A 16,242-nucleotide genomic window follows, 5' to 3' on the forward strand; every position below is an offset into this window, starting at 1 on the left:
CCATGCTGTCCCCCGTCACCGTCCAGGCCGCGCATGCTCCTTCCCCTCGGGCGGATCTCGTCGTCGGCCATGTTGCCCCCGTCGTCGTCGCCCAAACACATGTCGCGCCTTCCCAAAAGCGGCACGGCACCGTGGTCGTGCATGGAGGGAATCCGGCTGCACCCGTCGCGACGGCCCGTGCTCCGGGCGCCAATGCCGCAGTGCAATCCCGGCCGGCAGCACAGAAGGCCAGCAAGGCCGCGGCCGCAAAGCGGAGGAAGGTTCCGGCTGTAAGGAAGCCACCTTATTCAACCTCTGACTTCACCCCCCCCCCCCCCCCGCAAGGAGGTGCTCCGACGATGCCGTTGAACAATTTCGCTCCCCCCGCGGCCGAGGTGTTCGACGAAATAGCCGGAAGGTATGCCTCTTCGGTCTTGGCGATTCCTTTTCATTTTTCGCCATTAGTCTTGATAGCTCGTGACTTGTCATCGTTCGCTATACCAGTGGTTCGAACAATGCAACAAACGAGTTCATGAACATGTTGGACACGAACGCAGTTGACATTGATCAAGCCTCGTTCGAACCATTCAACTACAATGAAACGGACGACGGCGTGGATGATCACGGTGTTGCGGACGAATTGGAGGAGATCGAAGCGGAAGCGTTTGAGCAATCGCAAGCAAGGGGTGGAAAAAGCCAAAGATCGAAGAACTACACGATCTTGGAAGATCAAGCTTTGATCCAAGCATGGAGTGCGGTGTCTCTTGATGCATGCACGAGTGTTTCTCAAACCGCCAAGAGATATTGGCAAAGGGTCGAAGATCAATACTTCCGCATTATGAAAAAGTATCCTAATAGGACTGCACGCACATTTCGGTCACTTCAAGTGTGTTGGGAGAATATCAAACCTATGTGCAACCGTTGGGCAGCTTGCTTGGAGCAAGTATGCAATGCACCTCCAAGTGGCACCATGGAATCCGACTATGTGAGTTTGTTTTTCCTTTGTTCAATTTGTGCATCATCATAATGTATCATGGGAAATGATTGCATCATTTTGTTCACATTTTGTAGGACAAGATTGCTCAACATAGATACAAGGACATGGAAGCTTCGGAAGGCAAATTCTTCAAATTAGAGCATTGTTGGGAGTTGGTCCAAAAGTGCGACAAGTGAAAGTTGATCGACAGAGAATCCCCACCAAAGAGAGGCTCACTTGTAAACATGGATGAAGATGAGGATGATGATGGCCCAAGAAATTTGCACAAGCCCGATGGTGACAAGACTAAAAGAAGATGAAGAGAGAGCAAGAAGCAGCGAGCTTGAGGAAGAAGATTGATGCCATGGTGCAATCAAACGAGTTGATGTTGTTGGAGTCGTTGGAGATCAAGAAAGAGTTGGCCAAGAAGAAGGCAAAAGAGAAGCAAGAAAAATGGCAAATGCTCAAGGAAGAGGGGCTTCGCAAAGCTGCCATTGAGGAAAGAAAAGCACGCGCCTGTGAAACCAAATCGATGTCATTGTTGCTCGTCGAGGAGAATAAGATCATGTCAACGAACCGTAATGACATGGACGACCTCACCCAAACATGGCATGACATGGCAAGGAGAGAGATCTTGAAGAGGAGAATGGTCGCCTCGACCGGTCCGTGTTTCAGTTCCGCTGATGTTTTCTCTGCTCCATATGATGCCAATGTGGATGATTTCGGTGCGGGTGTTGGAACAAGCGTTCCAACCGACGAATGCGGATTCAGTAGCGCCGATGAACTTCAATATGGACTCCATGGCACGGAGTGAAGATCGACCCCCAAGATGATGTCGGACATGGACGCAAACCTTTGCACCCTCTTTTGCGTAATGAACTTTGCTTTTATTTACGCGTAAACTGTTTATTTCGTTTGAATTTGAACTTGTTTGCCAAACCCTATGTCAAATGCGAGATTTACAGTTTTTTATTTACGGGTCGTCGCGATGAAGCCCGAGCAGAACCCGCAGACACCGACCCGTAAAAAAGCATATTCGACGAATATACTTTTATACGGATCTGTTTGAGAGTCTGCATCTGTGCCACCCCGCAAAAGTGGTTTTAAGCGAACTGCAAATGCATTTTGCGGACCGGCATTATGCGGAGTCTGCTAGAGTTGCTCTTAGATGCCACATGTGTGGCAAAAATCACGACCGTATTAGATCACTTCTCAACATCTATACGTGCAATTATCTCGGATCAAACAAGAAAATTGCCCACACGCAGTAACAACCTGCAAGCGATTAGAAAGGGCATCTCAAGCCATTTATGATCACAATTTTGGCACGTGATGAAGAGAAATTTCATATCAATAGCAGTAAAAATATCACAGCAATTCAGTTTCTCACTGGAAGATGAGAATATTCACAGCATCTAAATAGGGATGGATAGAGTCTAGATTGGAGCTGTGTCTGAAAAATATGCATGTTGGTACTTACTTTTGTTGTAAACGACTACTCAAATTCCAGGCCGTTAGATTTTACAACTGACACAACCATCCTCATCAACTCGATGCACGAAAATCATCCCATTTCTACACTTGCACAGCCAGCATGGTCTAGCAAGGAACCATAGCTTCACTCTACTGTCTGTTGAAGGGTTGGCCATGCAGCCTCCTCGTCGTTGTTGTAGCCATTAACAAGAAAATAGCCGCAGTTCTTCTGCCAGTCTTGGTTATAAGGATTCCTGAAGCGTCCATCAGGCCCACGAAGATAAGTGTAGCGCGACTGATTTGCGGCCTCGTTAGTTGTGAGATTCCTGGCTATCTGCATCAAACATGGTTAAGTGCATGTTATGAAAAGCCTGGCGGTGTTCCGTCTTGGTCTTTCTAGCATATCGGGGACAAATGGGAGTATCAATATGGGACTGAGCAGATATTCTCTTGCGATGAACCATATAGCAAGGTTGGAAGTGTTGCAGGCAAAATACAAGTCATGCGCTTGTGTTTCTTTGCTATTCCCATTGTAGAAAATGTCAGACCATAATAATACAACAATGCATGCAGGCAAATATAACTTCCATTTCACAACCGAGTTTTTTTCTAACCCATCACATGCAAAATTAAAGTATGGAACAAGTCGGCATGACAAACCAATATTGCAGCAAAGTCCTAAGCAATCAGTCAACATGACAGCTTACCATTACTGCTTGTGCTACCGTCAAAATAAGAGCTCCAGTTAATAAGAAAATATCCATGAACATGAACAGTACAGCACCAGGATGTTTTGTCACCATGAAGTGAGTCCACGACTCAGAAGATGACAATATAATGGGCTCGGTCCAAAGTCCTGTCGTCAGATGTCCATGAACTGTTACTACACTATTAAAGGAATGAACGTATGTTCACTATGTCTCCTTACTGTGGAATCCAACGGCAGCACCGAGAAGGGTTGTAGCTATCCCCATACAAAGAAATACCAAAAAGTCCCACTTATTTCTCTATAAACAAAACACATGTTAGTCATACGGAGATCCATAAGATCTGATGCAAAATACAGTTGAACATAAGGCATGCATATTCTTTATTTTAAGTTCAAAAAAGGAGGCACTTTGAATATCAACTGCAGTCGTATTTGAAAATGAACTCCATAATCCCCAGCTATAGCAAAGCAGTAATTTCCACAGTCTACAAAAAACAACAAGCAGCACGACGCATCAACACACAAAACTAGTGCCCCCTAATAATTAGTCAATGAGACATTCCGAGAATATTTCTTGCTACGGCTGGAACAGCACGTCAGGTACATTTGGCTCCGTAACTTAAAATGAAGCATTTCATGCAATAATTGGATGATGGAAAAGCACTAGCTAAGAGTAAAATACGTTATGGTTAACTTACTTGAATAATTTGCAACTACCACTTGTACAGCGCAATGTGAAGTTTCCTATTCAAATACTTCCTCCGTCCCAAAATAAGTGTCTCAACTTTGACACTTATTTGGGACGGAGAGAGTAGAAGATATAGTAAAGTTGAAAACTTTAACTAGATTCAAGATCGACATATCCACATCTTACCTTCCCAACACAATTTGATATCCAGGGGCAGTGATGGTCAAACTGTTCAACACACTGCTTACAAATTGGACAGTGTTTGGAGCGCACAGGGCGAACTATCTGGTAAGTACAATTACTAAAAAATTAGTCTGGTAACAATAAGGTGTAATGGCATCAATGACATAAGAAAAACAATGAAGAGCCTTATGTAGCTATGGTTAACATGATACATTTTAAAAATACAATGGCGTGTCAATATGGTCCTATGTGTCCAAGAAACCAAATGGAAGGGACAAAAGGCGAAGGAGGTGGAGGATACCGGCTTCAAGTTGTGGTACACGGGGACAACGTCAAACAAGAATGGAGTAGGCATCTTGGTCAACAAGAGCCTTAGGGATGGAGTTGTGGACGTTAAGAGGCAAGGGGACCGGATGATCCTTGTCAAGCTGGTAGTTGGGGACTTAGTCCTCAATGTTATCAACGCGTATGCCCCGCAAGTAGGCCACAATGAGAGCACCAAGAGGGAGTTCTGGGAAGGCCTGGAGGACTTGGTTAGGAGTGTACCTATTGGTGAGAAGCTCTTCATAGGAGGAGACCTCAATGGCCATGTGGGTACATCTAACACAGGTTTTGAAAGGGTGCATGGGGGCTTTGGCTATGGCATCAGGAACCAAGAAGGAGAAGATGTCCTGAGCTTCGCTCTAGCCTACGACATGGTTGTAGCTAACACCCTCTTTAGGAAGAGAGAATCCCATCTAGTGACGTTCAGTAGTGGTCTACACTCTAGCCAGATTGATTTTGTCCTCTCTAGAAGAGAAGACAGACGCGCTTGCATTGATTGTAAAGCGATACCTGGAGAGAGTGTTGTCCCTCAACATAAGCTTGTGGTTGCTGACTTCCGCTTTAGGCCTTGTTCGGTTAATCCCAGCCAGGAGGGGATTGAAGAGGATTGGAGGGGATTAAGGTGGAATTTGACTTGTAGGGGATTTAATCCCTTCCAATCCCTTCCCAACCCCTTCAATTCTCCAAGAACCGAACAAGCCCTTAGGATTCATGTCCAACGGGATAAGCGCGCCAAAGTCGCTAGAACGAAGTGGTGGAAGCTCAAGGGGGAGGCATCCCAGGCTTTCAGGGAGAGGGTCATTAAGGAGGGCCCTTGGGAGGAAGGAGGCGATGCAAACTTGATGTGGACGAGTATGGCGACCTTCTTGCGGAAGGTCGTTGTAGAGGAGTTTGGGGTGACCAAGGGAAGTAGAAGGGAAGCTAAGGACACCTGGTGGTGGAACGATGAGGTCCAGAAGGTTATTAGGGAGAAGGACTGTTTCAGATGCCTATATCTGGACAGGAGTGCAGCTAACATGGAGAAGTATAAGGTGGCAAAGAAGGCTGCAAAGCGGGCGGTGAGTGAAACGAGAGGTCGGGCGTATGAGGACCTCTACCAACGTTTAAACACTAAGGAAGGCGAAAGGGACATCTATAAGATGGCCAAGATTAGGGAGAGGAAGACGAGGGATGTCGGCGAACTCAAATGCATCAAGGACGGAGATGATCAGCTTCTTGTGAAGGATGAGGCGATCAAGCGTAGATGGCGGGAGTACTTTGACAACCTTTACAATGGAGAGGTTGACAGCTCTACCATTGAGCTAGACGACTCCTTTGATGATACCAGCATGTGCTTTGTGCGACGTATCCAGGAGTGTGAGGTTAAGGAGGCGTTAAAAAGGATGAAAGTAGGCAAGGCGATGGGTCCTGATGGTATCCCCAACGAGGTGTGGAGAGGCCTTGGAGACATAGCGATAGTATGGCTAACTAAGCTTTTCAAGCTCGTTTTTCGGTCAAACAAGATGCCCGAAGAATGGAGGCGGAGTATTTTAGTACCAATCTTTAAGAACAAGGGGGATGTTCGAAGTTGTACTAATTACCGCGGAATCAAGCTGATGAGCCATACTATGAAGCTATGGGAGAGAGTCATTGAACACCGCTTAAGAAGGTTGACAAGCGTGACCAAAAACCAATTTGGTTTCATGCCTGGGAGGTCTACCATGGAAGCCATCTTCTTGGTACGACAGCTGATGGAGAGATACAGGGACCAAAAGAAGGACCTTCATATGGTGTTCATTGATTTGGAGAAGGCCTATGATAAGATACCTGGGAATGTCATGTGGTGGGCCTTGGAGAAACACAAAGTCCCAATAAAGTACATTACCCTCATCAAGGATATGTATGATAATGTTGTGAGAAGTGTTCGAACAAGTGATGGCTACACCGATGACTTTCCAATTAGAATAGGGCTACACCAAGGGTCAGCTTTGAGCCCTTATCTTTTTGATTTGGTGATGGATGAGGTCACAAGGGATATACAAGGAGATATCCCATGGTGTATGCTCTTTGCGGATGATGTGGTGCTAGTCGATGATAGCCGAACGGGGGTTAATAGAAAGTTAGAGTTATGGAGGCGGACTCTAGAATCGAAAGGTTTTAGGCTTAGTAGAACTAAAACTGAATACATGAGGTGCAGTTTTAGTGCTACTAGGCACGAGGATGGAGAGGTTAGCCTTGGTGGGCAGGTGGTACCGGAGAGAGACACGTTTCGATATTTGGGGTCCACGTTGCAGAAGGATGGCGATATCGATGAAGACGTGGGCCACCGAATCAAGGCTGGGTGGATGAAGTGGCGCCAAGCTTCTGGCGTACTCTGTGACAAGAGAGTGCCACAAAAGCTAAAAGGCAGGTTTTATAGGACAGCTATCCGACCTGCGATGTTGTATGGCGCGGAGTGTTGGCCAACCAAGAGACGACATATCCAACAGTTAGGTGTAGCATAGCAGAGATGCGCATGTTGAGATGGATATGTGGCCACACAAGGAAGGATCGGGTACGGAATGACGATATACGAGAGAGACTTGGGGTAGCACCAATTGAAGAGAAGCTGGTCCAGCATCGTCTCAGATGGTTTGGACATATTCAACGGAGGCCACCGAAAGCGCCGGTGCATAGCGGACGGATAAAGCATGCTGAGAATGTTAAGAGGGGTCGTGGTAGACCAAACTTGACATGGGAGGAGTCCGTTAAGAGAGACCTGAAGGTTTGGAATATCGACAAAGACTTAGCCATGGACAGGGGTGCATGGAAGTTAGCTATCCACGTTCCAGAGCCATGACTTGGCTTCGAGATCTTATGGGTTTCAACTCTAGCCTACCCCAACTTGTTTGGGACTGAAAGGCTTGGTTGTTGTTGTTGTAATGGCATGTCAATATGAATATCCAAGAGAAAAGAGTAGAAAAGAAAAGAAAAGTGAAAATGGAAGTGAACTACAACATTATAATACCTTGCAAGTAGGGCATAGCTGAGACCAATTGCCTGTAAAGGTAGAAGAACTAAGATCAATCCCCATGAGTAGTTCCTGCAAGTATAACACAGTTCAGTAATGATCTTTAAGATACTAAAGAGAAGTCCCTAAGAATATGACGTGAGTGCTGAGTACAAAATGTTCAGTACAGATGTTCACGTTGCCAGAGAAAAATGCAAGCGAAAATAATCTACTTCTCAGATGGCATCTAGTGTCACGACCCAAGCTCCGGAGGGCGTAGTCGTGAGGAGGCTGCTGTGTCGTAGCGTGGAGAGAGTTGGGCGAGAGGGTTGGTGGAGGTGAACCTCCGTTTTCTGGTTTTTGCTCATATATTGATTGATGCCCGTAAGGCATATACACGGCTGTCCAGTATATGGACAACAGCTACTTGATCTCTGTTAGGAAAGCAACTTATCTTTATTGAAGGCCCAAGGGACATATATATATTACACATGACTTGAGGTGCAAGGAAAGTAAACATAGACTAATAAGGACTCCTAGACTAATACTAATACTTCCTAACACCCCCCCCCCCCTCAAATGCAAGGCGTATGCAATAGCATTGCATTTGAAGAAGTGTAATACTAAAAAAAATGATAATCCAAATCCGCGTCTTGAGAGTGTCGTCGTAGCATGAAGAGTCTTCAAAACTTGTCGAGTCGCCGAAGGAGATAACGAAGAGATGGCACATCAGAGGTAGACACCGCATCACTTGAAGATACAAGATAAGTATCAAGAGAAGATGGGTTGTCAAAAGAAGATGGCACGTCAAGAGGAAGACACCGCATCACTTGAAGATACAACATAAGTATCAAGAGAAGATGGGTTGTCAAAAGAAGATGGCACATCAAGAGGAAGCCACCGCATCACTTGAAGATACAACATAAGTATCAAGAGAAGATGGGTTGTCAAAAGAAGATGGCACATTAAGAGAATAAAGCATTGCGTGGAAAATCATAGTCCACGACAACCGTCCGCGAAAGAAGCTCGGCGGATAAGACACGATGGACGTAGATCGACAATGCAAAAGAAGTCCAAAAAATCCTATAGGAAATAACAAGGGCAAATAGGCCACAAAAGTTGCATAGAAAGGATCAGGACCAAAGAAAAGGCCGACGGACTAAGGTATGGTGGACTCGCATGGCATGAGAAAACACAAAATATCAACGGATTTGGTGGACGCAGCGGAAAACCCAAAAAAAAACTAGACTAGGGATGCTGGCAGCGGAAGTAGCTACGAGAAAGAGCTAACACACGAAGCAGCAAGCATGTAGGCAAGCAACACAAGATAGGAGCAGGAGAGTTGCACGGATGAGCGGCAGCCCAAACAGCAAAACAGCAGCACGCAGACCCAATCAACATGATCAGCAGCAAGTAGGGAGAGCCACGCGTGGAGCAGCTGGCAAGCACTAGAAGGGCGTGAAGGAGATAGTGTCAGCCAAATTGGAACGAGCAGCAACTAGATCAGAGCTGCGGCAGATGAATCGACGGCGGCGCTCTGCAAATCCGGCAGCGTGGAGCGGCGGGAGATGGGGCGGCGCGACCTGGAGCGGCTGGATCCAGGAGAGAGCGGGCCTGCGGCGGGATCCTGAAGACTGATGGCAGGGACTGCAGCGGGATCCGGCGGGAGCAGGAGGAAGAAGCCTCTTGCCTCCCTCCGCAAGATCTGGAGCTAGCGAGCGGGCAGGTGAGGGCGCGATCGGTGAAGATAGCAATGGCCAGCGAGAGAAGGCAGCGGCGGCGGAATAGAAGATTGAATCGGGAGGACGAGTTGCGGCGCCCGAAAAAAATAACCTAAGCTTTAATACCATGTTAGGAAAGCAACTTATCTTTATTGAAGGCCCAAGGGGCATATATATATACTACACATGACTTGAGGTGCAAGGAAAGTAAACATAGACTAATAAGGACTCCTAGACTAATACTAATACTTCCTAACAATCCCCAGGTTGGATAAGACCCTTTCCTAGCAACATTCTGAACGTTCCCTAACAAACTTCGATTCTTTCCTACCAAACTCTGATTTTTTCCTATCTTGACAATTCTAATAACTAGACAACTCACAGGCTCAAGGATCTGGCCTAGCCATGCGCACATAATGCTGGCACTGTTAAGAGTACATGTAACCTTTCGTATTTACCCCATTGTATAAGGGGTTTCCTGCATATTCTACACATGTACATGTATATATACTGGTCTATGGCCTCCTGAAAATACAAGTTGCATATTTTCCTAACATAGTATTAGAGCTAGGTCAATTCTTTGCACGTCGCAACTCGTGTTGTTGATCCGCTTTGTGCCGCCGCTCCTCCGTGGCCGTCGCTCGTCACTGCTGACCCTCGACGCCTGCTCTTTTCCCCCGTGTCACACCCTGTTTTCACTATCACTTTTTCTGTAATTTAAAAAAATCTGAGTTTATAATAACTTCTTCAAAACTAATGTTGTGAGTGTCATGATTGTCATTGTATGCTTGTATGCTTGATTATATGATATCACAAACCACATTTCTCATGACTTAATTATTTTCAAAACCCTTTTTCTTATTTCTGGTTAAAGCAAAACCCTGCTTTGGGTTGCACTACAAGTCCTTGATGGCAAGGAGTGTTCTTACCCCAAAGTTGGTGATCTGGTTCTAGCACCATTTTAGTTCACCAAAATCATAAAATAATTATTTTATGAATTATTTTCCTAATTTATTTGCATGTCCATTGGTATTCCTATATGGAAAAATACTTTTCTGTTAGAAAAATCTGAGAAAATTTAGAAATGATCAGAAGGACATATATTTTCCATACATAAGATTTTCAATCCCTATTTATATTATTATTATTTGAGTAAAACCCTGAAAACCCTTTCTGTCTGTTTTGACCTTTTGAAATATTTCCAAAAGAAATATTCTCAATAAATTCCTAGAAAATTCCAGTGGTATCCCTAAGCCATATTTGGTGCCCATATAAACTTTCACCTTGATCCAAGGTGATTAAGGACACCAAATAGTTGCAAAACCCCTTCTGGCCAGTAAGAAGTTAGTGCAACTCTACATAGCAAAGTTTGTCCTTTGGAGCTGAAACTTTGCAGGAGTGTCTAATATCTCAAATGAGGACTCCACGCCAAAAATGGGATTTGTGGGACTTGTTTTGCCCATACTCTCTTTGGAAGAAACAGATCTGGTCATTTGGTAAAGTTTTCAAGTTTACAAAGCTAAACTTGTCCATTGGAGCTCAAACTTGGTGAAACCCCTTGTTTTAGGGCCAAACTCAATCCTGTTAAGTTGCAGAGCCAGTCGTGGGGTGCAACCACCCCAAACCACTGTCGAGCACCTTCTGACAGATGGGTAAAACCCCTCCTAACCTTAGCTAAACCCAAACCCTTTCTCCGAAACTCTGAGATTAGGTGGCTAGCATCAATGCCAAGCCCAGTCAACTGGCCCCTCTCTGGTTCAAAGTAGAAAAAACAAAAACCCCAATCTAAGCTTCAGCTCAAGGCTTATATCTATAAAGAAAATATAGTAGCGATGATTTCTCTCGACACACGTGGATATATTTCATGTCTTCACGTAGTGAGGTATTATCTATCTATAAGCGTTTTGCTGTCATGGTTCACACTCGGTTCTCTATGCCTATTCGTGTGTTTCGTGCTAACTCTGCTGGAGAGTATATCTCCAAGATGTTGCGTGGATTTCTCGCTAAGCAGGGTACTCTTGCTCAGTTCTCGTGGCGTGGCTGAGCGCAAGCATCGTCACCTTCTTGAGACGGCTCGTGCAATGATGATCGCTGCCTCTCTTCCGCCTCACTTTTGCGTTGAGGTTGTCTCCACTTCCACGTATCTCATTAACCTTCAGCCGTCCACTGCTTTGCAGGATGGCGTTCCTTTCGAGCGTCTCTTTGATCGTTCTTCCGATTACTCGGCGCTTCGTTTGTTTGGTTGCGTTTGCTATGTTCTTGTCCCTCGTGAACGCACCAAACTGCTTAGTCAGTTGAGTGTGTCTTCTTAGGTTATATTGATGAGCATAAGGGCTATCGTTGTTGGGATCCTGTCGGTTGTCGTATGCGTTTTCTCGGGATGTGTCTTTTGATGAGCCTCGTCCCTTCTACCCGCGTCCATCTTCCTCGACCTTTGTAGTGTAAGATATATCTTCCTCACTTTTCCTGACACACCTATCACTCCCGTTGAGCCCTTGCCCGTCCGTCCTACTGTCCATGCTTCTCCGACTGTTACAGATTCGACGGCATCATCTCCCATTGTGTCCACACCTCGCTTATCACAGGATTCTGCACCTTGATCCCCGATGTCTTCTCCGTCACCCTCGCCTATTCCGGAGACTCCTTGTATTCTCCCGTCTTTTCCTCAATACTCCCTCCGTACCTTTATATAAGGTGTATTTGTTTTTCGATAAAATTCCACAATGTAAGGTGCATTTCTTCTAATTCCATATAATTCCGTCATTAGCCCTTCAAAAAAAGGAAAGTATCTCTTCCCTGATTGCATGCATCTCTTCTTGTAAAGAGAAAAAAAGGAAAGAATCTCTCTTATGATTGTGTGTATCTCTTACTTTCCTAGCCTAAATGATTTTGTTGCCACTAATCAATGATTTTGCCAAGGTTAATTTCGTGTTAACATGTGTATAATTATGTGCCTTGGTCACCGTGTCGGAAATAATACACCTTACATAAAGGAATGGAGGGAGTATTATACTCGTCGTTCACGTAATATGGATGCGTCTACTGATGTGTCGTCCTCTTCATCTCAGCCTACCTATGGCTTGCGTCCTCGTCCGCTTCCGCCTGTTGATCGCCTTGGTTTTTCCACCGCTGGTGCTGCTGTTCTTGAGCCGACTTCTTATCATCAGACTATTGTTAATCCTGAATGGCAGTTTGCGATGTCAGAGGAGATTGCTGCTCTTGAACGCACCGATACATGGGATCTTGTTTCTCCTCCTCCATGTGTTCGTCCCATCACTTGTAAATGGGTCTACAAGGTTAAGACTCGCTCCGATGGTTCTCTTGAGCGTTGCAAAGCTCGTCTTGTGGCTCGTGGCTTTCAACAGGAGCATGGTCTTGATTACGACGAGACTTTTGCTCCTGAGGCTCATATGACCACTGTTCATACACTTCTTGTCGTGGCCTCTGGACGCCACTGGTCTGTATATCAGCTTGATGTTAAGAATGTATTTCTTAATGGTGAGTTGAGTGAGGAGGTCTACATGCAGCCACCACCTGGGTATTCTGTTCCTGGTGGCATGGTATGTCATCTTCGTCGCTCTCTCTATGGACTTAAGCAAGCCCCTCGCGCATGGTTGTCACTTGTCCGGATATCTCTTATCCGGTTCATATTCTCAGTAAGTTTGTCTCTACTCCCACTTCGGTTCACTATAGTCACCTCCTTCATGTTCTCCAATATCTTTGGGGCACGATCTCTCACCGTCTACTCTTTCCCCGCTCCAGTTCTTTACAGCTTCAGGCCTATTCGGATGCTACATGGGCTAGTGATCCCTCAGATCGCCGTTCACTTTCTGCTTACTCTGTTTTTCTTGGTGGTTCTCTCATTGCCTGGAAGACGAAGAAACAAACTACAGTTTCCCGTTCGATTGCAAAGGCTGAGTTGCGAGTTATGGCTCTTTTGACGGCTGAGGTGACTTGGTTACGGTGGTTACTTCAAAATTTTGATGTTTCTAACACTACACCTACTTTGCTATTATCTGACAGTACAGGTGCTATTAGCATTGCGAGCGATCCTGTGAAGCATGAGCTCACCAAGCATATTGGTGTTGATGCTTTCTATGTGCGCGTTGTTGATGCTTTCTATGCTTCAAACTCATGGTGGATGAACAACACTGAGTTTGGAGAGATAAAAGCCATGTTGTGCTCTAGTCTGGGCCTTCGTCAGGAAATCCGCCAACTGTAACTCGGAAGGCACATACTGAAGAGCAACAACCTGATCCTGCACAGCAGCGCGCACATAGAAAGCATCAACACCAATATGCTTGGTGAGCTCATGCTTCACAGGATCGCGCGCAATGCTAATAGCACATGTATTGTCAGATAAGAGCAGAGTCGGTGTAGTGACAGAAACACCAAAATCCTGAAGTAACCACCGTAACCAAGTCACCTCTGCCGTCAAAAGAGTCATCGCTCGCAACTCAGCCTCTGCACTCGAACGGGAAACTGCAATCTGTTTCTTCGTCTTCCAGGCAATGAGAGAACCACCAAGAAAAACACAGTAAGCAGAAAGTGAACGGCGATCTAAAGGATCACTAGCCCACGTAGCATCCGAATAGGCCTGAAGCTGTAAAGAACTGGAGCGAGGAAAGAATAGACGGTGAGAGATCGTGCCCCGAAGGTATCGGAGAACACGGAGGAGATGACTATAGTGAACCGATGTGGGAGTACAGACAAACTGACTCGGAATATGAACCGGATAAGAGATATCTGGACGAGAGACAGCTAGATAAACAAAGATAGATAAACAAGACTGCCAACAAGATGACGATAGCGCGTCGGGTCAGGCAGGGGATCACCATCAGTAGCAGAGAGGTGAACATTGAGCTCCATAGGAGTCTCAACAATGCACTCATCAGTAAGAGCAGCACGAGCAAGAAGATCCTGGATATACTTTTCCTGGGATATAAAGAAGCCATCAGAGGTAGAAGAGACTTCAATCCCAAAAAAGTAGCGAAGAGGTCCAAGATCAGACATAAGGAACTGCTCACTAAGACGGGCCTTGACAAAGGCAATATACTTGGGGTCATCCCTAGTGATGACCATGTCATCAACATAGAGAAGAAGAGTCCGACCACGAGGAGAAAGGCGGATTAAACAATGCTGGATCATGAACACTCGGTGAAAAACCAGCGGCAGTCACCACAGAGGCAAAACGCTCAAACCAAGCGCGGGGGGCTTGCTTAAGGCCATAGAGAGAGCGACGAAGACGACATACCATGCCATCAGGAACAGAATACCCAGGTGGAGGCTGCATGTACACCTCCTCACGCAGCTCACCATTAAGAAAAGCATTCTTAACATCAAGCTGAGAGATAGACCAGTGGCGTGTAGAGGCCACGGCAAGAAGTGTACGAACAGTGGTCATATGAGCTACAGGAGCAAAAGTCTCGTCATAATCACGACCATGCTCCTGCTGAAAACCACGAGCTACAAGACGAGCTTTGTGACGTTCAAGAGAACCATCGGAGCGAGTCTTTACCTTGTAGACCCACTTACAAGTGATGGGACGGACTCCGGGAGGAACGGAAACAAGATCCCACGTACCAGTGCGTTCAAGAGCAGCAATCTCCTCAGCCATCGCAAACTGCCATTCAGGATGAACAACAGCCTGATGATAAGTAGTCGGCTCAAGAACAGCAGCTCCAGCAATGGAAAATCCAAAGCGATCAACAGGCGGACGAGGACGAGAACGCAAGCCATAAGTAGGCTGAGACGAGGATGACGACACATCCACAGGGGCATCCACAGAACGTGAACGACAAGTGTAACACTGAGGAAAAGATGGAACAATGGAAGGAGGAGTCGCCAAAATAGAATCGGGGAGTGGCGACGAAGAAGTCACCGGAGATGAAGGTGTAGAATCCGGTGACATGCTAGACGAGGAGACCGTGGAAGATTGTGGCGACAAATCGACTGGAGGTGGAGAAGCAGAGGGAGCGGAACGAGTAGGCAAAGGCTCGACGGGTGTGATAGGTGTATCAGGAGAAGTGAGAAAAGAGACATCCTCCACTGAAAAAGTCGAGGACGATGGGCGTGGGTAGAAGGGACGAGACTCATCAAAAGTCACATCCCGAGAGATACGCATCCGACGACCGATAGGATCCCAACAACAATAGCCCTTATGCTCATCACTATAGCCTAAGAAGACACACTCAACAGACTAGGCGTTCGCGGGGGGCAAGAAGAACATAGCAAACACAACCAAACAAGCAAAGCATTGAATAATCGGGAGAACGAGCAAAAAGACGCTCGAAAGGAACACCACCCTGTAGAGCAGCGGAAGGCTGAAAATTGATGAGATAGGTGGAGGTGGAGACGGCCTCAGCCCAAAAATGAGGCGGGAGAGAGGCAGCAATCATCAATGCACGAGCCGTCTCAAGAAGATGACGATGCTTGCGCTCAGCCACACCATTCTGAGCGTGAGCACCAGGACAAGAGAATTGAGAGAGAGTCCCTTGCTCAGCAAGAACACCACGCAACATCTTAGAGATATACTCGCCAGCGGAGTCAGCACGAAACACAGGAATGGGAGAAGAGAACTGAGTATGAACCATGGCAGCAAAACGCTTATAAATGGACAGCATCTCACTACGAGAAGTCATGAAATAAGCCATGTGTAACGAGAGAAGTCATCTATGAAAATAATATAGTATTTATGACCCCCTTTCGATGCAAAGGGAGCCGGACCCCATACATCGGAATGAATTAATCAAAAGGACACTTAGACACTGACTCACTATATGGATATGGTAACTGAATCTGCTTGCCAAGACGACAACCCTGACACTCTAAAGAGGCATCTCCTGAGACAGACCCCAGAAGACCTTGACGAACTAACGAAGATAAACGAGAACCACATAGATGACCAAGTCGATGATGCCACTGCTGGAAGGAACCAGTAGCCGAGGCGACCAAAGCGGAAGAACTGGCGATAGAGTGGGCAGCGGAAGGAACATGAAGCCAGTCCAACTCCGAAAGACCCTCAGAATCACGGCGGTGAGGACCAGCCCCAACCAGAGTGTGCGTGCGACGGTCCTGGACAGAACAAGAGTCAAGGTCAAGGATGACACGACAACCAGAATCAGCAAGTTGACCAGCGGAAAACAGATTCATGGTAAGTCAAGGAACATGAGCAACATCAGGAACAGAATAAGGAGTGGTAAGAGTGCATCTACTAACGAC

General features: G+C 46.2%; 1 protein-coding gene across 5 annotated transcripts in view; it reads right to left on the reverse strand.

Annotated features, from left to right (window-relative positions):
• Nucleotides 1-2,285: 2,285 nt before the first annotated feature.
• LOC123448572 (protein S-acyltransferase 24) overlaps nt 2,286-16,242 on the reverse strand; it is a 36,073-nt gene continuing 22,116 nt past the window's right edge. For 2 of the 5 annotated variants that reach the window (XM_045125519.1, XM_045125518.1), the window contains 5 exons: nt 7,319-7,393; nt 4,012-4,110; nt 3,357-3,435; nt 3,136-3,284; nt 2,286-2,762 (listed from right to left, as the gene is read on the reverse strand). In XM_045125519.1, the coding sequence (XP_044981454.1) occupies nt 2,574-2,762; nt 3,136-3,284; nt 3,357-3,435; nt 4,012-4,110; nt 7,319-7,393 (591 nt within the window). In that variant the 3' untranslated portion in view covers nt 2,286-2,573. Of the gene's footprint in view, nt 2,763-3,135; nt 3,285-3,356; nt 3,436-3,545; nt 3,623-4,011; nt 4,111-7,318; nt 7,394-16,242 lie in introns of those variants that run through there. The other 3 variants (XM_045125521.1, XR_006631826.1, XM_045125520.1) reach the window with 3 other exon arrangements.

The sequence above is a fragment of the Hordeum vulgare genome, chromosome 4H (genome assembly GCF_904849725.1).
Source record: "Hordeum vulgare subsp. vulgare chromosome 4H, MorexV3_pseudomolecules_assembly, whole genome shotgun sequence".
NCBI classification, from domain to species: Eukaryota; Viridiplantae; Streptophyta; class Magnoliopsida; order Poales; family Poaceae; genus Hordeum; species Hordeum vulgare.